The 27,206-nt window shown below is 58.3% G+C and overlaps 1 protein-coding gene across 1 annotated transcript in view; it reads left to right on the top strand.

The window, feature by feature from the left end:
* Positions 1–819: 819 nt before the first annotated feature.
* LDB3 (LIM domain binding 3) overlaps positions 820–27,206 on the top strand; it is a 58,342-nt gene continuing 31,955 nt past the window's right edge. Inside the window, exons 1-8 of the mRNA XM_044916515.1 lie at positions 820–900; positions 994–1,109; positions 11,031–11,182; positions 11,723–11,798; positions 18,167–18,189; positions 19,264–19,467; positions 24,189–24,358; positions 24,836–24,872. Coding sequence (XP_044772450.1) covers positions 1,017–1,109; positions 11,031–11,182; positions 11,723–11,798; positions 18,167–18,189; positions 19,264–19,467; positions 24,189–24,358; positions 24,836–24,872 — 755 coding nt within the window. The 5' untranslated portion in view covers positions 820–900; positions 994–1,016. The remainder of the gene's footprint in view (positions 901–993; positions 1,110–11,030; positions 11,183–11,722; positions 11,799–18,166; positions 18,190–19,263; positions 19,468–24,188; positions 24,359–24,835; positions 24,873–27,206) is intronic.

The raw sequence follows: 27,206 nt of genomic DNA on the forward strand, positions 1-27,206 counted from the left end.
CTCTGGGCCCCTAGAGGGTCTGGAGGGTGTGGGCCTGCCTCAGACCTGCTTTCAGACCCTAGGCCAGCACCCTGTGCCCTTCACTCCCATGCCCGGTCTGGGCACTGGGAGGTGCCTGCGGCCACTGGGAACCTGTTATCTGGCACGAGTCCATTAGGATTGAGCCCCATTCAGGTGCTCCAGCGTGGCCTGGGTCCATTCCCCATGTGACCTTGGAGAAGTCACTTAACCTCTCTGAGCCCTGGTTGCCGCAGGCTGAGGTGGCAGCCTCTCAGGATCTGAGGGGATAATGGCATGAGGGACCCGGAGCTGAGCTTGGCCATGCCCAGAGCTCCTGTTATTATTATGATCATTTTTACAGCTGGACAACCCTGGGCCAATGGCTAGTCTCCTGAGCAGAAGCTCTGTCCAGACCAGCCAGAGGCTCAGCTTGGTCCCAGGCTTCCTCCTGGGTAAGCTACAACCTCAGAGTCCTCACCAGGGAGGACTCTGCACAGGAAGACAGCAAACTGCAAAGCCCCAGCCCAAAGGAGCTCAGCCACAGTCTTCCGGGCGAAGGAGTGGGGGTTGAGCTGGGCAGAGAGAACATACATCTGGACTCTCCAAAGGGCAGAGGGAGCAAGGAGAGGAGAGCAAGGAGGAGAGAGCATTATCACTAATCTGGCCAGTCCCCCGTCCTACCCCCTGGGGGGTGCTGGGTGCTGGACACTCCTCCCCAGGGGCAATATTAGCCGTATGAGTCACGGTGGGAGGCTGCGGGCGGGCGGAGTGTAGGGTTACAGTCCATTTATGGGCGCAGCAGAGGGCAGATATCAGTGTCGATGGCATTCGTTCTCAGCTATTCTTAGGAGCCTCTCAGGAGCTCCACACAGCCTGGCCAGACAGCAAGGGACGGAGCAGGCAAGGCTGGGGGTCGGGAGTAGGGGTCCAGGTATAGGCTGGGGAGGTGGGTGTGTGAGGGCCCTCTCATCCCCTCTCTTCTCTCGTCCACAGAGGCCGCTGCTGTCAGCACGAGCATGTCTTACAGCGTGACCCTGACCGGGCCCGGGCCCTGGGGCTTCCGTCTCCAGGGGGGCAAGGACTTCAACATGCCGCTCACTATCTCCCGGGTGAGTGTGCCCTGCCCACACAGCCTGGCACCCGCAGGGGCGGGGCACACTCAGAGGAGGGTGTGTGCATCCCTCCATCCCTCTGCTGTCCTCCCTGAGGCTCTTGGAAAGCAGAGCATGCCCCATCCCCAGTCTGGGGGCTGGGACTGGCTCCAACTGGATACTGCCGGCCACAGACCCCTGGTTTTGGCCATAGCTGTTGTCCGCCTGAGCTCGCCAACCTGTCGTGAGTGTGAAACACGGGCAAGTGGTGGGTGTTTTGAGCCAAGAAGGAAATGCCAAGTTTGCTGGGTAGGCAGGCAGGTGGACAGAGTATAGTTAGTACCTTCTTAAGCCCTTTCCCAGGGAGGGGGAGCCCAGGGTGCCCCCAAGCCTGGAGCGTCTTCATGGAAGTGGGCAGTTGCTTTGGGGAGAGAGCACTCCTAGCACGGAGAGGGCAGGTGACAGGCCAGCAGCTAGATGGATGAACAGACTGAGGACTTTAGCTGTCCTGCTGTCAGGGCTCAGGGCTGGGCTGGGCTGGTAACTGGGCTCCAGTCCCCACTCCATCCCAGGCCCAAGGTAACAGTCTCAACTCCACCTCCCCTTTCCTGGGCCTGCTGGGGATCTCCTACCAACTTCCTCCCTCACCCGGCCAAGCCCCTACCCATTCGGCCACAGCTGTTCTGACTGCCTGTCTGATATCTTCTTCCCCACGCTCACCTGGGGAAATGGCCCATATGGTCTGCAGTGTCTGTGATCAGGGAACAGCCTGCTGGCGATGTCCCAGATCACTGGAGATTGTCTGAGTAACTCTATTGCCCAGCCAGAAACACTCAAGTCCAGAGAGGTGATAAGCTAGATCCACTTGAGAGGAAGCTGTCTTTGTTTTAACCGCTGCCGGGTCCCTATCACCCATCCCAGTGTCTAGAACATGGTAGGCACTCAGGTAACACTTGTCGAGGGACCACCCCCAGCAGGTCTGGCAGAGCTGGGGTGAAGACCCTGGGGCTCAGGGTGAACTTTGAGGTGCGGGAGGGCAAAGACAAGCCCTGCCTAATGGGGTCAGCCTGAGGCTGAGCCTCCTCCTGCACCGCTGGTGTGGGCACGAGGGGGCAGCCTGCGGCTCCAGGCCATCACTGGTGGCGGATGGATGGGCCAGGGAGTCTGGACTCTGCCCACCTGGGGACAGGGAGGGAGGCAGTTTCTTCCTCAGGGCAGCAGAGATTTGCCGTGGGCCCCCGGGGGTGTGGGTGGGGGTGGGCAAGGAGGCACTCAGGTGGACAGCCAGGGAAGGCCTGGAGGTGCTTGGCAGAGGAGACACGGAGCCAATACCCACATGGAGAGGCAGTCCTGCTTGTGGAACCTGATGTGGGCACTTAGGGGGGACACCAAGAAGGAGAAGCCCCACTCAGGAGTGCCATAGGAGCCTCATAACAGGTGTAGAGGCCACGAGCCCCCAGCAGGGGGAGGGGGGCACTGGCCTGGCTCTAGTCCAGGGAGAGGGCCACGTTCATCCCGCTGGAGTTCTGGCTCATCTAACCTGGGTCTCCACCCCTCCAGGCCCACTGTCCTGGAGGCCACAGCGTGCGGTACTAGGAGGACACCCAGAGCCTTGCACTCCCTGCTCGATGATGTGGTGATACGTGGGCATTTGAGCCCCAGTGGACACGGCCCCCTCCCCACCAGGAGCCTGCACAGCTCCCCACCAGCGTGGTTACAAGGCTGTCCACCCTCACTGTCATGGGCCCACAGCCTCCCATGCCTGGGACTGAGCCCACATCTCCCCCAGCCCCACAGTCCTCAAGGCCTCATGCTGGTGCTCCCTGCCCTGGCGGGTGGACATTAGCCTCCTGGCTCAGTGGCACCCAGGATAGCCAATGACCTCACCCAGGATCTATGCACCACCTGGCCTCAGCCAGCCCAGGGCTTATATTGTAGCACAGAGGCCTTAAGCTAGACAGCAGGAAGAATGTCCCCACTGCAGGGAAAGGGTGTATTGGGATGTAATGGAGCCAATGACTAGGGGGTACCTTTATAAATAGAACCCACAGCTCAGGCAGGGCATTGGGGGATAGGTATAATGGCCTCCCAGCTTCCTTCGGGGGCATGCCCCAGATCTTCCAGGCCATGGGCCAAGCTGGGCTGGGCGGCTCCATCCTCCCCAGGGCTTAGGACCTCTTTTTTTTTTTTTTTTAAAGATTTTATTTATTTATTTATTTGAGAGAGAGAATGAGAGAGAGAGAGAGCATGAGATGGGGGAGGGTCAGAGGGAGAAGCAGACTCCCCGCTGAGCAGGGAGCCCAATGCGGGACTCGATCCCGGGACTCCAGGATCATGACCTGAGCCGAAGGCAGTCGCTTAACCTACTGAGCCACCCAGGCGCCCAGGGCTTAGGACCTCTTGACAAACTCCTCTGGGGGGCCGCTGATGCCCTGGGCTGGGACATCCCAAGCTCAGGGCTACTGGTCAGGCAGGGCCCAGGACACTCCCACCAGGGCTGCTGGGGCTCTCAAGGCCCTTCTGCACCAGGAACGTCTCCCTCAGTGGGATGCAGGGCCAGTGGATGCTCCCAAGTCCTGGCCTGAGCCTTTACAACAGGGCAGTGGTGGCCAATTGCGGTGGGGTGGGGGGTGGGGGTAGCAAAGGCAGGGCCTGCTCACTCTCGGCAGGGCCGACACCCCTGGGCACCTGTACCACCACCCTGAGAGAGGTGTTTGGGCGGGCAGGGCTGGGCTTACCATCTCACTTCAGTGCCAGGCAAGCTGAGGCTCAGATTTGCTCAGGAGCTCTTATGACCTCAGTGACCCCTAACTCCCTGGCCTGCCCCTCCGCCCTTGGCTAGGGATTAGTCGAAGAGGACTGAATGGGGCCTGCCCCTTGTCAGCCGTAGGGAGGCTGCCCCCCTCAGGCTGGGTGGTAGCTCCAGTCCCCACCCCGCCTGCCAGAATCAACCCTGGGTCAACAGCAAGCCCCCACGGCCTCCTTTCAGTGGGTCTCGGCGAGGACCCACGAGAAGTGGGCTCAGGAGGGAGAATGGGAGGGTGGAGGGGAAATGCCTTTATTTATCCTGGACAGGTGCGGCTGGGCCTGCAACATGAGCTCCCCTTAACCTCCCCCCCACCGCGCCCCGCCCCAGCCATAGCCAATTCTCCAGGAAGTGGGGGAGGGGTGGGAGCAGCCGCTAAGGAGCCGCTCCAAAGGCCCAGCCTGCCCCCGTCCAAGCTAGGTCAGAGGCTGGGGCCATGGTCTGGGGCCTTGTCCTTGGTGCATGCAGCAGCCCTTGACTTTACGGAACAAGCGGACGCTTTTGTCTGGCTCAGCTGCTCTCAGTTGTGTCGCCTTAGAAAAGACCAGTTCAGCCTGGCTGTCTCATCTGTGAAATGGGAGTGTGCATGTGTGAGTGCTTTCTAACATGCACGCGGAAGATGCTGTGCACCTGCTGTTCCGCTGAGGCGGCGGTGAGGATGGGGGAGCTGCGGGGCTGAGCCCGGGCCCCTGGGGTGGGGTGGGTGGGGTGGGGTGGGGGTGGGGATGGGGGATGCCCATCTCTCTGCTCCAAGACCTCTGTCCCTTAAGGCCTTACTCATCTGGCCTTGCAGGCTCTCCTGGGGCACCAGCCCAGAAGCCTTTGCTTCTTTGCTGTTTTTTGTTCCAGTATTTGTCAGATCTCGTAGCTACAGTGGGGACGCGGAGGACTGAGGGTCCCCTGGGAGGGGGAGGGGGACAGGCTGAGACTATTCTGGGTTGACTGTGCCGGCCATTCCTGGAATTTTGAGGCCTTAGTGCTGTTTCTTGGGCAGCGCCTAGCAGTGCTGACAGGCTGAGCTGTTTATAGCCACACTGAAGGTCAGGCAAGCCTCCGGAGGGCTGCTGTGAGGCTGGCCGGGGCCTTCCGGACGAACGAACGCGGAAGATAACCGGACAGAGGCCCCCAGCTGGGGAATGCGTTCTTGGAGGTCCCCAGGCCAGGCCTTATCCCTGCCTGCTTCCCTCCCAGGTGCTCAGAGCTGTCCCTGACTCCATGAGGGCGCTGAGTGGGCAGGAGACTGGGCCCTGAGGAGCAGACCCTCCGAGGCCTTGGGCCAGGACAAGGGCAACTTCATGCGTAGCCCCCAGGGTTACTATGGGACAGCAGCAAGTATGAGGAAGGTCGGCTTCCCAAGTAATGTCTGCTAGACCCTGCTGGGGCAGCCCTCCCGCCTGGGAGTTGTCTCCCCAGTTCCCTGAGTCTCCATCCCTCTCTGCACGGTCCCCTATCATCCAGGGACTGGCTATGATTGCAAACGCCCCCCCACTTGAGGCCCTCCCATTCTCAAACACAGCTTCTCCACCTCTTTGGAGCCAGGAAACACCTCTACCCAGGAACCACCCTACGAGGCACGAAGTGGACTTTGCCAGGCCCCAGTGTTGTCTGGGGCCCCCTGGGAGTGACGTGCCCAGGGGAGCTTTCTACCGCTGACATCCAGGACATGGAACTGGGGGCTAAGAGGAGAGGAGACAGACTCAGAAGGCCAGGGAAGGGTGTGCTCAGCAAGAGAGAGGACCGGTGCCCCCTGGTTTTGGGCACAGGGAGGTCACTGGTATGAAGTGGCGAGGGCTGGGTGTGAGAGGGGTGGGAGGCAGTCAGGCAGAAGCACCTGCTGGTCATTCTCGGAGAAGCCTGCGGGTGCAAGAAATGAGAGGGAGACGTGACAAGAGCCAGTTGGAGCAGCTAAGGCAGGGAGAGCCTTTTTTAACAGTAGTTTTAGGTTCACAGCAAAATTGAGTGGAAGGTACAGTCTTCCCATATGCACCCCTGCCCCGCACGTGCACAGCCTCCCCCTGTTATCAAGAGTGATGTATTTGTTATAAGTGATAAACCTATATTGGCACATCATTATCACCCAGAGTCCATAGTTTACATCTGGGTTCACTCTTGGTGTTTGTTGTTCATTCTATGGGTTTGGGCCAATGTAGAAGGACATAGATCCACAATATCGCATCATAGAAAATATTTTCACTAAAAATCCTCGGTGCAAGGAGAGGCTCTTTGAGCACAGACAAGCCTCTGGCTTATCAGCCAGGGTGGGGTTGGGGAGTGGGGCCATGGGGAGACAGAAGGTTCCAGTGAAAGGATGAAGGATGGAGCAAGGCCCCAGGGGAGACCAGATGGGAAGGGAGCAGAGCATGGCATGATGATAATTTAATCACATCATGTTAAATGCACTTAGGGCTCCATGGGAAGTCGGCCGGGATGGTCAGCCTGGGCGGGTTGGGAGGAGATACTGGAAGTTGCACAGTTCACGGCATCTATTACCTATCCTTGCCCCCCAGCCCCTGCCACACCTACACTGGCAGCTCTAGAGGGGAAGGAAGGCAGGGGCCTGTCTGGTTTTGAGCACCGAGAGTGAGGGCTGGGAACTTTTGCAGAGCCCAGCTACCCGCTCTGCCGCCAGGGAGCTGGGGAAATAGGAGCGTACGTGCGCCCGAGCCCTGGCCAGTGCCTTGTTTCCCTGGCACCCTGGACAGGACTTCTGTCTCTTCCAGCTGATGCTCAGGCCCCTCTAGGGACAGCAGGCTGGCTTAGGACTGGTCAGCTGGGGCTGGCCCCTCACACCCCACTCTCTGCCAGCTCCAGATCTTATCTCCCTGTGGAGCCAGGGATGCACTGGAGAGCCCAGGCTCCACCCTATGGCACCCTCCAGGGGCAGGGGCTGGGGGGCCAGCCCCTGTACCTCCTCCACCGGGAGCTTCCCCGAAACTTTCTCAGCTCTGCACCTCCTTACGGAATAACCTATTTAAACATGTAATCCTCCCAGCAGTCGTGGGAGAAAGGCGTTGTTGTGATCTTCACCCAGAGGGTGTGGAGGCTGCCCTGTATCCTCAGGTCTGGCTCAGACCAAAGTCTCTGCTCTTTGTTTTATTGCCTTCCCACAAGGCACTCACTGTCGCAGAGGCCACAGCTGTTCCCTGGCACCCGCTAGCCCCGTGTTCCCTCTCAGGTGCCCTGAACCACGGCCCAACAAGGAGGAAGGGCTCCTGTGAGCCTGGTGGCAATCTTGGCCCCCAAACACCTCAAGCCTGTCCTAAGGAGCTTTTGAGACAGGACCGTGCTCCTGGAGCTCTGCCCACTGCTGGCTCTGAGTTGAGAAGTGGCTGGTGATTGGGGAAGATTGAAAAGTGAAGTGGGAATGAAACAGTTGTTATGAAGAGGCTTTCAAATGCTCAAAAGAGGATAGAAAGGCTTCAAAGAAAAAAAATCCTCCAAGGATTTAGTGGCTTTGGGTCCTCTGTGGGACAAGGAATGCAGAGAGAGAGGCAGAGAGTCAGGCAAGAGACACATGGGGACACCATGCCTGGACCACACTCTTCACGAGCCCTGGGCTTTGGGCAAGGGTCCCCAAGTGGCCCCATCCTCCTGCAGGGCAGGCTGGTCCCGAGAAGAGGGTGGGGATCTGATGGCCCTTGGACCCAGCTGGGGGCGACCTCCTTAGGGTCCCTGCTTCCTCTCAGGAGCCCTGGGCAGAGCCGAAGAGAGCCCATCTGGAAGAGAATTACAGTACCCTCCACCCCCACCCCCCCAGCTCCAGGGGTCATGGGCCCTGCTCAGGGCAGCCAGAAAGCCAGGCCATCTGAGCCCTGGTGAGCAGACACAGGTGTGGGGAGAGAGGCGCTGGGGCAGGCAGGAGCTAGCTCGACACTCGCCTGGGGGAACTCGGCTACTGACCAGGCCCTGGGGAGGCTGAGCATTTCCCAGGGAACCAGGATCACCCCAGTCTACACCTGAGGATGGGGGGGGCAGGCGAGACCAGGCAAGAGGAAGGCAGGAGACCCAGTGGGAACATAGGGTGTTAGCCCCTGCTTGAGGGAGACAGATGTCCCCAGGGCAGCTCCAAAGGGAGGGCATTCCGGATAGTCCTACGGCTTGCCCTAGCTGATCTGGCCCCAGCAGCTCTTGGATGTCATTCTGGTGTCCTTGCTCATGCTGACATCCACGATCTTCTGGACACAGCTCCAGTCCTGCCTGGCAGGCCTCACCTCTGCAGGCACGAGGCCCGCCCTTCTGTCTGGGGTCTGTGGTTGCCATACCTGGGAGCTCGTTACTGCTGTCTATAGATGGTGAGAAGCATCTGGGGGAGTCCTGGTATGGGGAAGCCCTGGTGTGGGGGAGCCCTGCTAAAGGGGAGCCCTGGTGTGGGGACAGCCTGGTAAGGGGTGTTCTACTGCATGGGAGCTCTGGTGTGGGGGTGTCCTGCTGGGGGGGAGCCCGGTGGGCGGTCCACTAGGAGAGCAGAGGCATTGCACAATTCGCCCTGAATGGAAGCACGCCGGTATCCGCTACTCTCTCTGAAATGCTTCCAAACTAAGATGGATTGCCGTTCGGAGAGGGGGCTAGACACGTGACCCAGAAAGTTGAATGAATGCTAAGGTAGAAGCTCAGTGATGGGGGTGGGGATGCTTGCTGTAGAATTCTGCTTTCTCTGTGTTTGAAGATGTGTATAATAAAATGTCGGGCATAGCATAGGCCTGAATGTGAAGTCAGAAGGTGTAGGGAAAGCCGATTTTCTGCAGACAGGCCCAGCCGGGCAGCTCAGCTTGCCCTCGGGAATCCCCTCTTGGCCCAGAAAGTGTTTTGTTTTTCTCTGTTATTTTTTACCCTTTGTTCAACCCCTTAAAATCAAAGGAAACAACACTCCTGTCATTAGTAGAGGCTCCCTGCGGCCATGAATTTGGGGATCAGGGATGTGTATTTTGAGAAGGCCCAAGTAATTATTATTATTATTTTTTTAAGATTTATTTATTTGAGAGAGGAGAGAGCATGCACACGAGCAGGGGGGAGGGGTAGAGGGAGAGTGGGGAGCCCAACATGGGGCTTGATCCCAGGACCCTGGGATCATGACCTGAGCCAAAGGCAGATGCTCAACTGACTGAGCCACCCAGGTGCCCCGGCCCGAGTAATTCTAAGATGCCCCCAGAGGAGCCAGGAAAGCGGGCTGGACTTTGGCTTCCTGGCAGTCTAGGGGGTGGTTTCTCTACTGTCCTTGCCACGGCTCAGCAAATTCACGGGTGAGGGGAGGCTACTCTGTGTTGGCGAAAGTAGCCCAGTCCCCGGGGCTAACAGGGCGCTTCCACGGCGAGGGCTCACCCGCTCTGGCTGCTGTCCCTGGGTTCCCACGTGCAGTTCGTGGCCTGGCCTGTAGAGCCCACCGGGGACTAGAGGCTGGTGACCGCAGGTGGCCCTGGTTTAGAGGAAGATTCCTCGTGAAGGGTGGGGCAGGAGGCTTCCATCCATGTCTGGTAGCCCAGGGCCCGGCCAGAGGCTCACCCAGGCCTGGCACCCAGGATAGGGGACTTTCCCTAGGTCCTCTTTGGACTCCTTCTAGGATGGTCCCCCAGGTCAGGGCCAGAAAACGGCTTCTGCCAGCATTAGAAGCCAGCCTTGTCCCTGGGGTATAGACAGGAAGGTGACTGGGATGTGCCCAGAGAAGCCAGGAAAGCTGGCTGGTGGGCATGTTGGGGAAGAAAAGCCAAGGGACATCCTCCAGTTACAACTTGGTGGGGGGTGGCTCTCAGAGGCTCCTCTTTCCTGTGATGTCACTGGGGGGCGAGACCTGTACGGCATTCTACAGGGGGCCTTCCAAATGATGTCATGGGGGTCAAGTCATAAAGTCATTCTTTGTGTTATCTGTAGGGGGTAGGGTATGGTATTTCATGTGGTGACATGGTGGGGTTCGGGGGGGGTAAAGCCAGTCTCCATGACATTCCACGAGATGTCTTTAGAAGTGGGGCTTCATCAATTTCCATGTGATGTCACTAGGGGCCAGCCATCAAGTTATTATAGGTGATATCACGTAGGCCCTCTAGAATTTTACATTTCAGGGGACACCACGGGGGGGGGGGGGGGGCGGCAGCGGGAGGGCTACTCTGCATTCAGCATGCTATTACTGAGGGCTAGGCCTGTGGAATTCGGCGTTGTGCATGATGTCATTGAGAGTGGGTCTGAGCCATCCTGACATTGCATGTAATGTCCCTGGGAGTGTGGCCTTCCTGACATTACATGGGATATTCTTGGCGTGCAGGGTCTATAGCATTCTGTGTGATCACACTGGGGGTGAGGTCCCCAGACTCTAACGTTCTGTGATGTCATTAGTGTGCAGGATTTGGGACCTGGTTCCCACACCTGCACCTCCCCTTCTGGGAGTGTGAAGCCAGCCACAGAGCATTGAGCCCTGCCCCATGCCCCAGCTAACCTTGCTTCCCCGGGCTGGGTTGACAGCTTCCCCAGCAGGCTCACCTGCAATGGTAGCACTGGGCACTTGCACTGGGTGCTTCTGTGAGGGTGCATCTGTCCTGCCTACTTCGCCTGGCAGAGTCTCTGTGGTGGTGCTGGATCTTAGCTCGTGTGTATACCCTCCCTCCTGGAGCCTGGAAAGTACCCCATGGCTTTTCGGGGTGCAGGCATTATAGTAGGCTAACTGGTGTAACAGACAGCCCACAAATCTCAATGGCTTAGCATAGAAGAAGCTTATTTCTCACTCATGCAACATCTGATGCAGTACTTCTTAATCCTCTCCTCCAAGCAGTGACTCGAGGATTCAGGTCCCTCCATTGGTGGGTCAACTGTCCTCTTCTGGGTCCTCTGCATCCAGTCAGCTGATAAGCAGAGAGAGTGCAGGATGGCAAGGATGGTGGCTAGGGGCAGGCGTGGAAGTGGCGGGCATTGCTTCCCCTAGCCAGAGCTGGTCTCACGGTCGCATTCAGACACAGAACACTAGGCAAAGGGGTGATGGTGTGTCAGGAGGAGGCATCGGGCTTGGTGAGCAGCGGGTACTGGCCATAGTGAATGAAAGAGGAAATGGCAGGCCTCACCTGGATGATCCCAGGTGACTCTTCCTCGAGACCGGCCCATGCTCAGTCCCACCCTTTGCGCGCTCACCCCCCCGTCTGCCACCCTCTCAGATCACACCGGGGAGCAAGGCCGCCCAGTCCCAGCTCAGCCAGGGTGACCTCGTGGTGGCCATTGACGGAGTCAACACAGACACCATGACCCACCTGGAAGCCCAGAACAAGATCAAGTCTGCCAACTACAACCTGAGCCTCACGCTGCAGAAGTAGGTGGGAGCTCTCCAGAGCTGGGGGTAGAGGGGTGTGGGCACCAAGGGCCCAGGAGAGGGTGTCCGGCAGCCGTCACGTGGGCCCGGCCTGTGCCACAGACCACACAGGAAAGTAAGGAGGGCCTCTGGACTAGCAGGGGGCCAGAGCCAAGCCATCAAACATCTGGCACATCTGTGCCTCACTTTACAGATGAGGTTCAGGGGTGGGGGTGGTCACGGTGCTGCCAGTGTGTGGGCAGTCGGGCCTGAAAGCCAGGGTCTTCCCTGCTTCCTCTTTGCCCCAGACAGCCTCCCAAGGACCTAACAGAGGCCCATGGGTGCAAAACGCCCAAGGGCCATGACTTCCTCATCCTGGTCAGGCCCCGTGCCTTCTTGGAGTCACCCAGTCCATGGGGTGGACAGTGGGCCTGAAACTGTTACCCAGTGACCTGGCTGCCCGGCTCTCAGATGCTCTTCTGTTACCAGCCCTGCCCTGGTAGGAGCTCCTGGTCCTGGTGCCAGTTGTCTTCACTTGGCCCCCTTTCTGGTTTCTTCCAGGTCGAAGCGCCCCATCCCCATCTCCACAACAGCGCCCCCGGTCCAGTCCCCTCTGCCGGTGATCCCCCACCAGAAGGTAGGTGCTGACTCCACTCTCAGCGGTGGTTCCTGTGGGGCAGCCCCTGGCCGGCCTGCCTGCCTGATCCTGGGTTGGCCCAGCCAGGGCCCTACCCTTGCCCCTGTTGTGGCTGTGAGGGAGGTGGGGCAGGCCCCCAGGAAGAGGCATTCAAGCCCCCGTGAAATACCGAGTGTGGGGTGCCTGCCTGGGTGCTCGCCAGCCCCGGAGCCTCGGGGCCGGGCTGATGGAAAGCCAGCCTAGGCAGCGGTGCTTTTGAGAGAGGGATCTTCCTCCCAGCTAGGTGGGGACAAGGATCCTGAAGGCTCTGACCCTCATTCTCCTGAGGGTGCTGGGAGGGGGGTGACTGGGGCATGAGGGCCAGAGGCCCCAGTTTGAGCAGCCACCCCAGGCATGGAGGAGGCCTGCCTGCTCTCAGAGTTTATCCTCTGACATAGGGTCTCCCCCCGGTTTCCACCACCCCTCCCGACTGAACGCCCCATGGCCTATCAGGAGTGCTGATAGCAGCCAGGCCACCTCGCCCCCGTGCCCACCACCCCGTCCCAGCTCCCTCGAAGCAGCTTAACCCTGTGGGCCCAAAGGGCTTGACCCGAAGCGTGGGAGGCCCGCCCCACCCCTCCTGCAGGGCCCACTCCGCACCCCTCCCTGCATGACCTCGTACCGACCCCTGTCTGTCCACTGGCGCAGAGTGGGCTGTAGGCAGGGTGGGGGAGGGGACAGGAAGAGGTTGACAGGGGCTTGGGGTGGGTGACAGATGGGGAAAGGGGCAGAGGGCTGCTTGGGGAAGTTACACAGGTGGACTGTAGGAACCAAATGTCAGCCCCCCAGGGCCCCAGTTTTCCCTCTTGTACCTCTACTCTGCCTGACCACCGCCAGCCCGGGTGTCCTCTGACTGGCCGTGCAGGGACATCTCAGCAAGGGGTCAGTAGAGCAGGAGGCCGGGCTGTGCCCACCAGGGGCTTCCACTTAGGGGAACAGGAAGCAGATATAGGGTGGAGGGGACTCCCTCCAACTCCCTGAGGCCCACGCCCCCTCTCCCCCAGCCCTGCAGGCAGGCTGGCTTGGCTTTCTGCGTGGGGCTTGCACTTTGTCCAGGTGGATGTGAGCCCCAGGGCCAGGGATGGGTGCCTCCCTCCCCCCCCTCGACTAAACCCTTCTCTTCCAGGTGTCTGCATCCCCTCCTGAGCTCCGTAGGCTGCGGGGCGGCAGGCTGCTGGGCGCTCGCACTAACACCTCTGTTTCAGGTCCATGCAGATGCGCTGGGACACGTGTGGCCTCTAACTGCTCTCTTCTCTCTCCCCTGCATGGTGCTGCCCTGTGCCAGGACCCCGCTCGGGACACAAATGGCAGCCTGGTGGCGCTCAGCCCCAACCCCAAGGCGAGGGCCAGCCTGGGCACCCCGGGTACCCCGGGCACCCCGGAGCTCAGGCGGACCTTTAGCTCCTCCTTCTCCCAGACCTCCGTCTTCTCACACACGGAGGCCTCTGAGCCCGGCCCTCCACGGGGCAGCCCGGGGGCCAAGACCGGCCTCGAGGGAGCCCTGGACTCACTCAGCCCGAAAGTCCCGCAGGGCTCGAGCCAGCTGAGGCAGTATAACAACCCCATTGGCCTGTACTCGGCAGAGACCCTGAGGGAGATGGCTCAGATGTATCAGATGAGCCTCCGAGGGAAGGCCCCAGGTGCCGGACTCCCAGGAGGGTAGGTAACGGGCGCGCAGCTCTCTGCTGGTGGTCTGGGGCCACCGGGGTCCTCAGTGCTCCCAGAGGCTGGGCGGTCAGAGCGAGGAGCTGGCCTCAGCCAGCCCATGTGGCGGCACAAGCTGAGAGCGATACAAGTAATGAGGCTGCTAGCACTTTGGCCTGGAGCCGCGGTGTCATGGCTTTACGCAAGCTGGCGTGACGTGTTGGATCCTGCAGAGGGGGAAACTGAGGCTCTGAGAAGGTTTAGTCGAGGTCCAGCTGTCTCCTGCTGCTAAGTGGCTAAGTGAGGTCTGAATGCAGAAGACACTGACTCCCAGATGTTCACACCGGCCCGCCCACCGGGACAAGATGAAGCCTGCTGCCTCCAGGAACCCTGGGGCGAGCGTCAGGCTGGTCCCCTGAAGGAGCGCTGAGGCAGGAGCAGGGAAGAATTAGAGAAGTGGGAGGGTAAGTTCTCTGGGGCTGGGAGTGGTCTGGGAAGGCTGCCTGTACGAGGGAGCACCTGAGCTGGGTGCAGAAAGATTCAGCAATGGGGTGAGTGTCATGGGCTTGTAGGACTGACCCTCAAAAGAACGGGGCAAGGAAGTAGGACCCCGAGGAGAAAGAGGCTGTGCAGGAGAACGGTAGCCTGCCCCCCACCCCCTGAACTCCAGCTGGAGGGACTCTGCGAGCACAGGAGCTAAAAGAACCTACAGCCAGGGTGGGCATCATGGAGGGGCTGAGAGGAGGGAGCCCCCAAGTGGAACACGTACTAGCTCCTGAGCCCTTCCTGCCTTCATCTTATTCTGACTTCTCCCATGCAATCAGTGTAATTATCTCCGCGTGCTCTAGAGGCAGAACAGGCTGAGTCAAGGCAATACGGCCCAGTGGTTAGGGGTTCAGGGCTCCTCTGTACATGGGTGTGAGACTGTCCATGTCTCAGGATTACTGGGAGGATGGAAAGAGACCACACCTGCACAGCACTGAGCTCTGTTCCGGCACATTTGCTGTGTGCTACTTGAAGCCACGCGGCGGATGCACCCATGAGTCAGACTCATATCCTGGGTCAGTCTGGCTCACACCCATGCCCTTCCTTTGCCCTTGCTACAGAAGGTACCTGTGCCCCACCAGTTCACTGCTTCCCCATATCCCTCAGCTCTTTCTGGGATCTTGAGCGAAGCTGGCCTTGGGCACTCCACAGCCTAAGCACCTGGACCCTGGCTTCCTTGGACCAGGGCGACGAAGCCATAAACCCCTGGACTTTTTTTTTTTTTAAAGATTTTATTTATTTATTTATCAGAGAGAGAGAGAGTGCGCACAAGCAGGGGGAGCGGCAGGCAGAGGGAGAAGTAGGCTCCCCGCTGAGCAAGAAGCCCCATGCGGGACTTGATCCCAGGACCCTGGGATCATGACCTGAGCCAAAGGCAGACGCTTAACTGACTGAGTCACCCAGGCATTCCAACCCCTGGGCTTTATCTAGCAAGGAGCTTCTACCAGAAAACTCAAGGAATGGCAGAGTAGAAATGGCCTCCTTTTGCCCTGGATGGGCTGGTAGCTCTTTCTTGTGCTCTTTGGAACTGGCCCCTGGCAGGGAAGTCAGCCTCTGAGAGATTGGGACCTCCATGAGGCCCACCTGCTGTGACAGTAACATCTCCCCTTATGAGCCCTCAGTCTAGACGTGGGGCCAGCTAACAGTCCATGTGCTTTATTTAACTTCAACTCTCAGCAACTTCAGAGGTGAGCATCATTTCCCCCATTTTCTAGCTGGGAAAGAGAAGCTCAGAGTGGGTGATTTGCTGAAGGTCACACACAGCTTATGAGTGGCAGACAGGAATGGCACTCAGGTCAGCCTGACTCCTCCCTACATGGTGATAGGGACCTAACAACCTGCCCAGGAAAATAAGGGCCAGCCCTACCCCAGCTTCCCATGACTCCAGTGGCTCCTTCCCACTGCTGCAGGGGTTCTCAGAAGCCGACAGGTGTTAAATTATTACTTGACCCTCAGAGCAGCAGGGCCCAACAGTTTCTGCAAGGGTAGACAGGCTAGGGAAGGAGTGCATCTCCTTTCGTCCACGGTAAAGGCTGATGCTGTGGTCCCCAGGTGATGCTGGCTGGAAGGGGGGAGCCTCTGACCTGGGCTAGCCCAGGCAGCCTCTGATGGGCTGAGACTACCACCTTTGCTAAGTGTCTAAGTGCTGGAAGGTGACAGAGTTGGTAAATGCTAATCCCCACATCCCGTCTGTTGCACACTTAAGTCATGCTAAGGGCTTTCCCCTCAGGATTCTGTTCAGTGTGCACAACCCATCTGTGTGGTGGGCAGCACCATCTCGATTTTGTGAGTGAGGGACTGAGGCTGGGACCGGTGGGGAACTGTCCGGAGTCACAGTGCTAGGAAGATGCAGGGTCAGGATTTGAACTCTCTCCTGTCTGGCTCCAAAAGGAAGCTCCTTCCCCTCCTCTCCGGGCCGCTTACAGTGTGAATCCTTGGCACCTAGAATCCTCTTGGGAGGATTGGAGAGAACAAACAGGGTGCAAGGTCAGCAGGCCAGAGCATCCCTGCAGCCCCCCTCTCATCCTCCGTGAGCTGGCATGGTAGGGCAGTATCCCTCAGGCCACTGGGTGCAAGGGCCCCTGGGTGGGTCTTACATCTTTGACTTATTCTCCCCGAGACCTGGGCGCTGGTCCTCCCCAAGCTGTCTGCTACGGGCTGCCCAGCCTCCGAGTCTTCGGGCGGAAGCTAAGCAGGGGGCAGGGTCAATGCCAAAGAAGATGCTAGCAGCTGGGTGCCGGGTGCCAGGGCAGAGAAGGGCAGAGGCGGCAGCCCCACCCCCGCCCCACCCCAACACTGCCCTCTGTAGGGGGCGCTGGGCTGGTCAGGGCGAGAGCTGACCCTGCAGCTGTCAGCACTGGCCAGAAATGGAGAACGGATGGAAGATCTTTCCTAATATAGCTCCACTTGGAGCTATTTGAGCCTAGAGGACAGAGGGAATTATATCAGCTCTGAGACAGTGTAGGGCCTGGGGCTAGAGGCCCCCTGGCTTTGGCCTGGGTCCCCATAGTCCTGGCCAAGGGATGACCAGGGTCAGGCCAGTTGGGGCCCAGGCTCTCCCAGCCAGAGCCCGGAGTGGTCTGATCTGGGACGGTGGCAGGGTTTGGGGGCAGGGACGCCACCTTCTGCACTCTCTTCCCTCGGGTTTCTTCTTTTTTTTTTTTAATTTTATTATGTTATGTTAGTCACCATACATCATTCGTTTTTGATGTGGTGATCCACGATCCATTGTTTTCGTATAACACCCAGTGCTCCATGCAGTACGTGCCCTCCTTAATACCCATCACCGGGCTAACCAGTCCCCCCCACCACCACAAAACCCTGTTTGTTTCTCAGAGTCCGTAGTCTCTCATGGTTCATCTCTCCCTCGGATTCCGCCCCCCCTCATTTTTCCCTTCCTTCTCCTAATGTCCTCCATGCTATTCCTTATGTTCCACAAATAAGTGAAACCATATGATAATTGACGTTCTCTGCTTGACTTATTTCACTTAGCATAATCTCCAGTCCCATCCATGTTGATGTAAAAGTTGGGTATTCATCCTTTCTGATGGCTGAGTAATATTCCGTTGCATATATGGACCACATCTTCTTTATCCATTCATCCGTTGAAGGGCATCTCGGCTCTTTCCACAGTTTGGCTATTGCGGACATTGCTGCTATGAACATTGGGATGCATATGGCCCTTCTTTTCACTACATCTGTGTCTTTGGGGTAAATACCCAGCAGTGCAATTGCTGGGTCATAGGGTAGCTCTATTTTTAAATTTTTGAGGACCCTCCACACTGTTTCCCTCAGGTTTCTGACAGGGCCATTGGTGCTGCCAGGGTCTGCTCTGCAAGGGATTTGCATTTAAGGAAACATAAAGCAGGCAACACCTCCCCCACAGAGATAATGCTCTGGGAGGCTCGCCAATCGAGGGCGGGGTCCCTCTTGTGTCTGAGCTGGGCTGCCTCGGCTGGGGACTTTCCTGCAATACGCCTTGGACCTAGTACTTCTCCAGAGCTTCCACTTTCCTCCGTCCTGCCTCACTGACAGTCCACAGGGCCTTTAGGGGCAATCACTGGGGACTGCATCCCTGTGCCCCAGAAGGAGTGGCCAGGGCTGCCTGCCCTCCCGCAGGAGGGAGAGTCCATCCCCTGCAGCTGTGGGTAACCCCACTGCACACCCCAGCACCACTGGCAATCCTGCTCAGGGAGCAGAACTCCCAGAGCTGGCCCCCATTAAACAAGGGTAAGTCCAGAGCTGCTGACTGGCTCGGAGGCACCTCCAACCTTGGCTCTGCCCATAGCAGCCACAGCTGGTCCTGTGTCTCCCTCTCCATCTTCCTCTCTTGGGGTCTCCAGCCAGGTTGTATGTGGCAGATTCTCTTACATGATATTTGAACGCCTGTGAAGATGGCAGCTTCAGGGGCTGTGGACCTACTGAGGGGGAAACACTGCTGTCAGCACCTCTGACCCAAACTCACCGTGACCCTGACCCTGAGCTCTGCCCCCTCTCCTCCGCGCTCTCCTAACCCGTCGCAGGTCAGGGCTGGTGCGGCCTCCACGAGAGCCAGTCTGAGGATGGTCCCAGCACTCAGAGCCCCTGGCAGGACCGCACTCTGACAGCCCTGTCTTCTTTGCTCTTTCTCTCCTCCCCAGGTGATAGCCAACTCTCCAGCCAAGTTAGTATCAAAGGAAAGCATGTGTGTGCACTTGTGTGCATATCCCAGCATGCGTCCGTGTGTCTGTTGGTCTGGACAGCGTGCGCCGGGGTCAGCATGTGTACGTGCGTGTGCATGTGTGAGTGGGGGTGCATTTGTGTCCCTGAGCGAGCCTGCATGTGTGTGGAGCTGCAAGTATGGAGGGAAGGCACTGGGGAGGGGTGCTAGGGCTCAGTCTGATGTGCCCTATCCCTTCCCTCTTTCCTGCTGCGGCTGCTTAAGACCAGAAGGCTGGCTCTGGGGGCAGAGGGGGGATGGTGGGTGGAGTGTGTGCCGAGCTGGTGCTGGGTTCCATGTGAGCCTGAAGACATTTCTGTCTTGGCGGGACCGTCAGAAGGGCTGCGCCTGACCTTCTTGGCCCCAGGGAGTGCACTCATCTGTTGGAGGGGAAAGCCCCGGATGGGCAGAGACTGGTGGCCGCCCAGCCAGTTGGACTTGAGGAGGACTGAGCAGCCTGAGTCCTGCTCCGAGGAAGAAACACTTGCCCCGAAGCATCTGGAGGAGCAGAGCCCTGGGCCACTGAGGGCATGGCCAGCAGGATGAGCCCCTTCCTGGAGGAACCTTGCTCAGAACCCCCATGGGTGCCCAGTGGGGCTGCTTTTTGCCTTTGGGTCATTCTGGACCCTGCTTGGGCTGCCGCTGCCTCTCACGCGTGGCCCAACTCCTGTCCCTGACCTCCAACCCTCTTTGTCTCTGCTTCCCTGCTGGTGTGGTGAGAGAGCTTTCAATGCCTGGCGCCCCCTGCTGACCCTGAGATGTAGCTCGGGCTGAGCCAAGGCTTCCCAGGATCTGGGATCGCCAACGTGGGCAAGAGAAACCTGCTACTGAGGGCTTTGGGGAGGGTGCTGAGGATTTTCTCTAGCAGACCCAGCTGTCCACAGTTCAGGGGACTTGGGAACCCACCTGGGATCAGGCCTTGGGAGGTCTCTCCACCACCGGCCCTCACTTTGACCCCTGTGTAACACCACCTGTTGCCTTTTCTCCTTCTGCCTCCCTTCCTGTTCCTCTTCTGCTCCCCCGGCTGCCCTCCCCCAGCGCCGACTACCAGGAACGGTTCAACCCCAGCGCCCTGAAGGACTCTGCCCTGTCCACCCACAAGCCCATCGAGGTGAAGGGGCTGGGTGGCAAGGCCACCATCATCCATGCGCAGTACAACACACCCATCAGCATGTACTCCCAGGACGCCATCATGGACGCCATTGCTGGGCAGGCCCAGGCCCAGGGCAGTGACTTCAGTGGGTAAGCGCCTCCCCTCCTCTGCTGTCGCTCATCGGTCACTGCCTCCACCACTGGCTGGGCCTCCTCACCCGTGGAGGCCAAGGGCACCAGGCTGCTGGGCCCCATCAGAGACATTAGGCATCGGGACCAGCTTGCCTCTCTCACCGTGGGCCTCTAGGGGCATGGCCGTTGGAGGGGAGCCAGCCTTTGCCAGGGCCTTCCAGAACACCGTATTCTCTCTTCAGAATCAGTCTCACGGTCAGCTTTAGGAGAAGGGTGGAGAATTGAAGAATATGGTGGTTGCTCCAAGTGCTTCTCACAGCTTCTGCATTTTCCCGGGCTCCACAAGGGGGTCGGTTTAGAAGGAGATTTCTGGAATCCTGGGTCACATTCTGGATAAACCAGTCTTCTCACAAACTAAGCCATTCTTTGGGGGAAGCTGCTGCTTTCTTCCAGTGATGAGAGCAATTCAAACGCGTGACCAGGTGTCTTGTTTGGGAAGGGGCCTCTGGACCAACCATCCAAGGTGCTGGTGGTAGTCAGCCCCCTGCAGAGCCTGGAAAGCATCCCCTCTTCCTGTTTGTTCCAGGGAAGCCCAGCCTCAGGGCAGTGGGATTTAGGACATCCTTGGTTCCTGGAATTAGCCTGTTAGCAATGGTTGAGGAACTTGAGTGTCGAATAGGGAAAGAGTTGGCTGAAAATCCTTTGTGGAAGAAACTGCTAATAGTGCAAACGGTAATAGGGACCTCGCTCCCTCTTTCTTTCTCTGTCTCTCTCTCTTTCTGTATGTGTCTCTCTGTCTTTATCTCTAGGTCTCTCTCTCTTTCTGCCTCTCTGTATGTCTGTCTGTCTCTCTCTCTCACAAACACACTCTTATTGTTTTCTACCTGAGAATATCATTGTTGTTGACTTCAGAATTGACTGATTATCTCTTTGGGCAACATCTTATCCCCGAGTCAGGATCTCAAGCACCTCAAGGCAAGAAATCTTAAAATGATGGTTGTATTTTTTTCCGAAGCTAGGAAATACAGATGTTGTAAGAGGGATAAAGGGGTTTAAAAGTCCCCGATAACTCCCATAGTGTTTGGCCTTTGCGGAACCCCGCCCTTGGGGCCAAGACGTCCCTGCAGTTACAAGAAGCAGGCTCCACGGGCCAAAGGAAGGACTCCCTGGCTCTCCTCTTCGGCTCGCAGTGCTTCCTTTGGGCCACCAGGGGGCAGAGGTTGCTTGCCCTGGAGCCCTGAGTCTCAAACCCACCAGGTTCCGAGCTGGCTCTTTGTTCAGACCAGAATATATGACCATGCAAGTTTAAAAACACAACCATTAGCTCATGTGTACCCAGAAAAACAGGGCTGCCTGACTAAGCCAAAAAGCCAACAGGGATTTCCTGTTAACATTTGTTTGCCTCGTGTGTCCTTGGTGTGCTCTTAAGAGTGGTAACGTCGCCAAAGGGAAGTTCAGTGGAAAATAATGGAAGAACTGCTCTTCACTAACTTTATATACTCTGCACTTTGGAAAAAGACTACTACCATTTGGTTTCACCACTTTTTTTTTTTTTTTTTAACATGACGCACCATTGACCTAATCTAGGCTTCTCAGAGTACCTCTCCCACCTTCCTCCTATCCCCTCCCCTCCCCTCCCCCTCCCTTGCCCGCGTGCCTGGGAAGCAACCGGCTCTCCCCTTCCTTCTAACTTAGCCCTGCTGGGCTGATGTGACCATGGTGCCGGGGGTAGGACCTGCCGGCCCCCCTCCCCTGTGCCGTAAGGTGCTCCATTTCTGCTGTTAATGCCCATGATTCCTTCCTCACTGACAGTTTTCTTTTTGTCTCTTTCTCTTCCTCCTTTATGCACCCCGCTCCCATAACTCATTTCTGACCCTAACCCGCTCCCTTGTGTGCGCGCGGCCCCTCTGCCATCCGCTGACGGACACGCGCTTACTGCTGGGCTTTCTTCTGCTTGGCAGGGCGTCGCCGCTGGTGTAAGTAGACCCCACAGTGTCTGTTCCGCGTCGTGGTCGTCTGTCTGGTCGAGGGATGGTGTGTGGGTTTGGTGGGATATGTCTGAGGACAGCGGTTCTGTCCGTGTCCTTCCTCACACCCACCTCACAGCCAAACGACATGCTCAGCAGTCTATACACGCAAGTGCTTTCGGGGTTTGCCTCAAATAATGTCACTACGGACACAGAAATCAGAGTCATGACATCACCCTGCCTCCCCTGCACCCAGGGCTGGGAGTGGGTCTCCGTGCTGTGCTTTGCGGCGGCTCCCCACAGCCTTCCCCGTCTGCTCCAGGACAGCATAGACTTGAATGTCGGAATCCACGCGGGGCCATTATTCAGGGAAGAGGGTGATGAGGGGGCCTCTTGGAGGCCATTCCCTAGGATCCTCACGGGAGATGGATCTGGAGGAGCCAGCACCTGCCAGTACCACCCATGGGAGGCGAAAGATGAGTCAGATTTGGGGGCAGTGGACAGTGGGATAAGTGTCCAGAGGTGACCTTGATGTGGTGACTGTGGAATGTTTTTGGTGGCAGGAAGACCATGTCGGGAGTGGGTCCAGAGTAGCCTCGGACCCAGGGTCCCAGGGTCCCAAGACTATAGGGCCTGTTCCATCCTTTCTCTGGACATATTCTCCCTGAGCCCCAGAGTCTCAAAAGGACGGGAATTCCTTCCTCTGACTCCCAGCGTCTGTCGTGGCAGCAACACAAATCCCTGGTCTTTGCACAGCATTGTGGGAAGTGAGACCAACAATGTGAATCCCAAGGGACTCACTCCAGGGAGCCTTCTTGAGCCCTTGGAGCTGTGGAAGGAACAGGGGGTGCCTCAAGGGCATGTTCCAGAGAAATGGCAGCAAACACCTTCCAACCACTTTCTGGACCACGATGCTGTGTAGGCAGGCTCAAGGGCAGGGCCTGGGCTTGGGTCTACACCTTCCCTCTGCTATGGTGAAATCCACACTTCCTCCTTCCCTTCTAGCAAACCAAGGAGTCCTGCTACTGCCTTCCTACTGCACCTCTCACTCGAGGGCAGCCGACACTGCCTCTGCTCCGCCCTAGGCCAGAAATGGCCTCTCATAGTGAGATCCCATTCTCTCTTCTCTGGGCAGCCCCAGCCTCCCCCTGCTGGACCCCAGAGGGATCTGCTGGTCTTCCCCATCTGATCTGAGGCTGCCAGTAGCCGTAGCTCTTGGGGGGGGGCGGGGCGCAGGGCAGAACCTTCTAGGGAAGTAGGGGCAGCTCCGTGAAGTCTTGGTCACCTTTTGTCACCTTCCTCCATCCCTGCTCTTAGAGCCCACTCTGAGCCATACGCTGGGGACCAATCTTGAGAGACTCCCAATCCTGGGAAAGTAGGCCAGTGCTTCCTTCCAGCTTCCTGCAGAGAGGCTAGAAGATGTGGGCCCTGGGGAGGTCCCTCTCCCAGCCAGCTGGCTCTCTGGAGGGCAGGAGAGGCAGCCCCAGCAGCAGGCAAGGGGAGGCTGGACGGAGTGAGTGCCTGGGCTGGGCCATGTCTCCAGGTATGGAGCATCTGGGGTGTGCAAGGCCCCAGTGGGCAGAAGTGGCCTCTCTGAGTTGTTTTTGCTGCAGAGAGTTTGATGGAGAGGACAATGGGGTGGGACCCAGGAAGCCTGGGCTCTGACCCAACAGGGCCCCTACATGCTGTCACCTGGAGCTAGCCTCGCTGGACCTCAGTTTCAGCATCTGTAAGGGGAGAGGGCTGGGCCACTGGTCCATAGGGTGAGGAGCCAGGCCATCATTGCTGTGAACTTGACCCAAGTCCACCCTAATTCCCGGGAGGGTGGGCTGGACAGCCAGGATCCTCCAGTTCTCGTGACCAGGGTAAGTGGGCACCCATAAGATGCCCTGCAGTCTGAATCAGGCTGGGAGGCCCTGGACCCAAGAGATTCTGGGGTCCCTTCTGGCTCTGATGTGGGATTCATTCATTTAAGCAAGTTTTGAGTACCTGCTGTGTGCCTAAGGGAGTCTAAGGGAAGGTCACCTGGTCCCCCTCCAAAGGCCTTGCTGCCCTGGAGCAGAGGACCAATGACCTGCCCTGCAGTTCTACTCCCAGCTCCCCCAGGCCAGAACCCCCCCCCGCCAACTGCCTCCCCCCATCGCGGGCAATGCCAGCCCATCAGCCTGGTTGCCTTATTTCTCACACCACCTCCCCACCACGCCTGCTCATGTTTGCTGAGCGGGAGCCCCCAGTCCTCTTCTGGGGCAGGCCTGGCACTGGTGGCTCCTTGTTTGGATCCAACAGTGTGAGGAGGACAAAGGACTGATCCTGTAGAAGCCTCTGAGTCCCCCGAAAGGCCCGTTGTCACCCAGCCCCAAACTCAGGAGCTGCTCAGAGAGGGTGAAATTATTTCAAAAGAACTATTCTGCTTCTTCTTTCCTTAAAAGAGACCCAGCCCTCTCCCTGAGCGGGGGGGCGGCTGGGGTGGAGGTGGGTTTTCAGGTCTGCGTGTGGAGTCAGCCCAGGGTGGGGTGTGGGCTTGACAGGAGGGATCTGAGAGGAATCGCTCTCTCGCTGTGGCCACCCTGAGCACTGAGGACCCAGGCCAAGCCCTTGTTGCAGGCTTTCGGATGGCAGTGGGTGGAGGGCATGGTGGGTTGAGACAAGTAGGGGCCACCAACCGGTGTGCAGGGTGTGGGGGTGCGAGCAGATGAGCCGTGGGGGCAGTGCAGGAGGACGGGAGCAGGCCTCCAGCCTCGCCCTCACTCACGGCTTCTCTCTGCCCTGCAGGAGCCTTCCTATTAAAGACCTTGCGGTGGACAGCACCTCCCCCGTGTACCAGGCCGTGATTAAGAACCAGAACAAGCCGGAAGACGAGGCTGACGAGTGGGCCCGCCGCTCCTCCAACCTGCAGTCTCGCTCTTTCCGCATCCTGGCCCAGATGACTGGGACAGAATACAGTAAGTGAAGCTGGGGGGGGGGGGGGGGGGGGAGGGTTGGCCAGGGGAGATGCGGAGGGGTCATGAGGCCTAAGGCCCCCAGAAGCTAGGGAGTCGAGCCCCTGCCCTTGAAGATGAGCTGGCCTTGACAGATAGCTAGGGGCCTGCCGAGCCCCTCTGGGCCCCTTGGGCCAGGCTGCCAATGACATCGGCTCTCTGCCCAGCTCCCTGACTCCAGCAGGGGGCAGCCCACGTGCCATGTGGCTTGCGGGCAAAATGACGGCCCAGAGCTGGGATAAGAGAACCTCGCAGGCCACACCTCGGACCACTCCCTCCCAACCGCACCATTTCCTCTGGGTCCCCCTTCTCCCCCTGCCCTCTGCCCAGCACACAGCTTTCCCCTGCCACGGTTTACAGGAGGGCAATCGCTGTTCAGTCATTGGTGGGGTCTCCTATGTTCTCTGCGATTCCTCCTGATCAGCAATTTTCTACCCATAGTGCAAGACCCTGATGAAGAAGCTTTGCGAAGGTCAAGGTAAGTGCCTGGACTCAGGCTCTGTGGCCTTGTCTCTCCTAACCCAATCCCTCCCCAGGCAGCTCCCAGGTCACATGAATCATGGAAGGAACCTCTCAAGTTTATGTATTTGGAAACTCCTGGCCCCTGAAGGGCTCCAGCAGACACTGGCTTGAGGCTTTCATCCCAGGTCACTGAGGTGGGTGCCTGGAGCTGAGTCTTTATCCCCGGGGCCCAGGCTGCAGCAATAAGGATTCTGGGCTCTCCTGGCTCTGTCCCTGGGCAGGGGCAGGGCTGCTTTGGCCTTTGCTGGGCTGCTGAGAATGAGGGCATCTCTCCCTGTGAGGGCTGCCCTGCCTGCACACTCACCGCAGGGCCCATCCCCTGTGAGTCTGGAGGCTGGGCACTGGGAAGCAGGCGTGCGGAGGGCTGTGCTGGGCATGGGCACCTGACCTTGGGATTCACCTGTCCAGACCTACACTGAGGTATTAGTTCCATAAAGTGCTCAAGGCACAATGGCTGCTGCTATAGGGCTAGGTGTCTCAGGGTATGGTCCCCCCAACAGCAGCAGGCCTGGGGCCACAGCCACCAACCTACCACCCACAGCCTGCCAGCTGCTCATGGACCTGGCCATGAGGGGGGCACACTGCCCTGGAACCCACTGGAACCTCCTAGGGTGTTCCGTGGTGAGGCCTGGGGCCCTGTATGATTGTGTTTATACTTCCGGCGGCAAATGTTGTGCGTGCTCTTCCTGGGAGAGTCTGTCTTGGGCCAGTGCATCCTGGGGCGGCCTCCCTGTAAGGGGCTGGGGCTCAGAGGTGCCTTGTTACGTGGGTCCAAGCTCTCTATACTTGGCTAACCAGCGTGTAGTGATCCCAGGATTGTGCGGACAGTGGGGCTCTGGGGTCTGCTCAGAGTTGATGTGGCTTTTATTTTCCAACCTCCATTTTTGCCAATCCAGGCTGCTCCCACTTTTTGGCTGGGGCATCCAAGCAGAAAGTGCGGTCCTCCCAGGCCTGCTAACAATGAACGGCAATGCAGTTCCAGGAACTGTTGTTAACCCTTCAGTGCCTGCACCGTGTCTACATAGAGCCCGAACTGAGATTTCGCTCGAGTTAGTATCTAGCTACTTCAAGTGTGACTGAGCTGTCGGCTGTCCCCACTCCTATGCTCCATGGCGCTCTTCCGGTTTGGCCACCTTCCTCTTTGAAGCCACCCACATAGACGCTCCAGTGAGCAGTGTAGCTCCCTGACAGGGGGGCTTTACCCCACACCAGCACCCCCACCCCGCTCCCCGCCCAGCAAACAGCCTTCTGTCAGGAAGCCTGCAGCGTGTTTTCTCTCCCTCCCGTGAGACAGAGCCCTGCCTCTGGAGTGAGTACTTCTGGTGACGTTTAGTCCCTCTCGCCAGTCACTCTGAGCTCGCACCTCATCAACCAGACACCGTTTAGAAGGCAGAACCTCTTTCGTATTTCCGCGGGGAATATCTGCAGGCTCTGCAAAGTTCTTGAGTGAGAACACCAAAGCCAGTATGAAGGGGTGTCTCTGGGCCTCGGTCATTCCCTCCTTTCAGAAGCATCTCCCGGGGCTTGTTCTGCCTGGTCCTGGAGATATGTGGGCAGGTTAGTCCTCACCCCCGGGGCCGAATCCCACAGGAGCATGGCTCAGCCCCCAGCAGGAGGCAGGGGGTCTTGGGGTCTTGAGAACTCTGGTGCAGGTCTTGGAGCCTCTCCCCAAGCTACTGAAGGGTTTTCTGTAGGGAAATCTGGAAAGAGGGCCCAATAAGAGGCTCCATCCTGCTTTTCCCTCAGTTCTGGGCCCCCACCCTGAGAAAGCAGCTCCCCCCACCCCAGTACTGCATTGCTGTCAGCCCTGGGGTCTCTGGCCCTGCAGTGAAGGCTCTGGGGCACCCACTAAACCTTCTACCCAGGCCTGGAGGGGCATCAGCCTCCAGCTCCTCTCCCTTTTCCTGACTTTAATTTCTGGGAAGTTGCCTTCAAAGCCTCCCACAAAATGTGCCTTCTCCCCAGAGTCACAGGAGGTAGGTGGGCATTTTCATCTCACTGAATTGCAAGCAGCCGGAGGGTCTGAGATTAAGGCTTGCCTTCTAAATGGTGTCTCTAGCAGCTGGTAGCAGGTAGCTTCCCTCTGAGGCTCCAGTGCCCACCTGCTGGCCAGCCCAAGGCAGAGCCTAATCCCCAGGGACCCTCTCCTTACAGGTGAGGCAGATGCTCTAAATAGTCCAGGCATCTACTGTGGACTTGCCCCCCCCTCCAGGAAAGACCCCCGGCACCTTACAAACTCTCTAGGCAGGCTAAGACAGCAACCTCCTGCTAGCTCCTACACGGGTGCTGG

This window comes from Neomonachus schauinslandi, chromosome 6, assembly GCF_002201575.2.
Source record: "Neomonachus schauinslandi chromosome 6, ASM220157v2, whole genome shotgun sequence".
Classification (NCBI taxonomy): domain Eukaryota; kingdom Metazoa; phylum Chordata; class Mammalia; order Carnivora; family Phocidae; genus Neomonachus; species Neomonachus schauinslandi.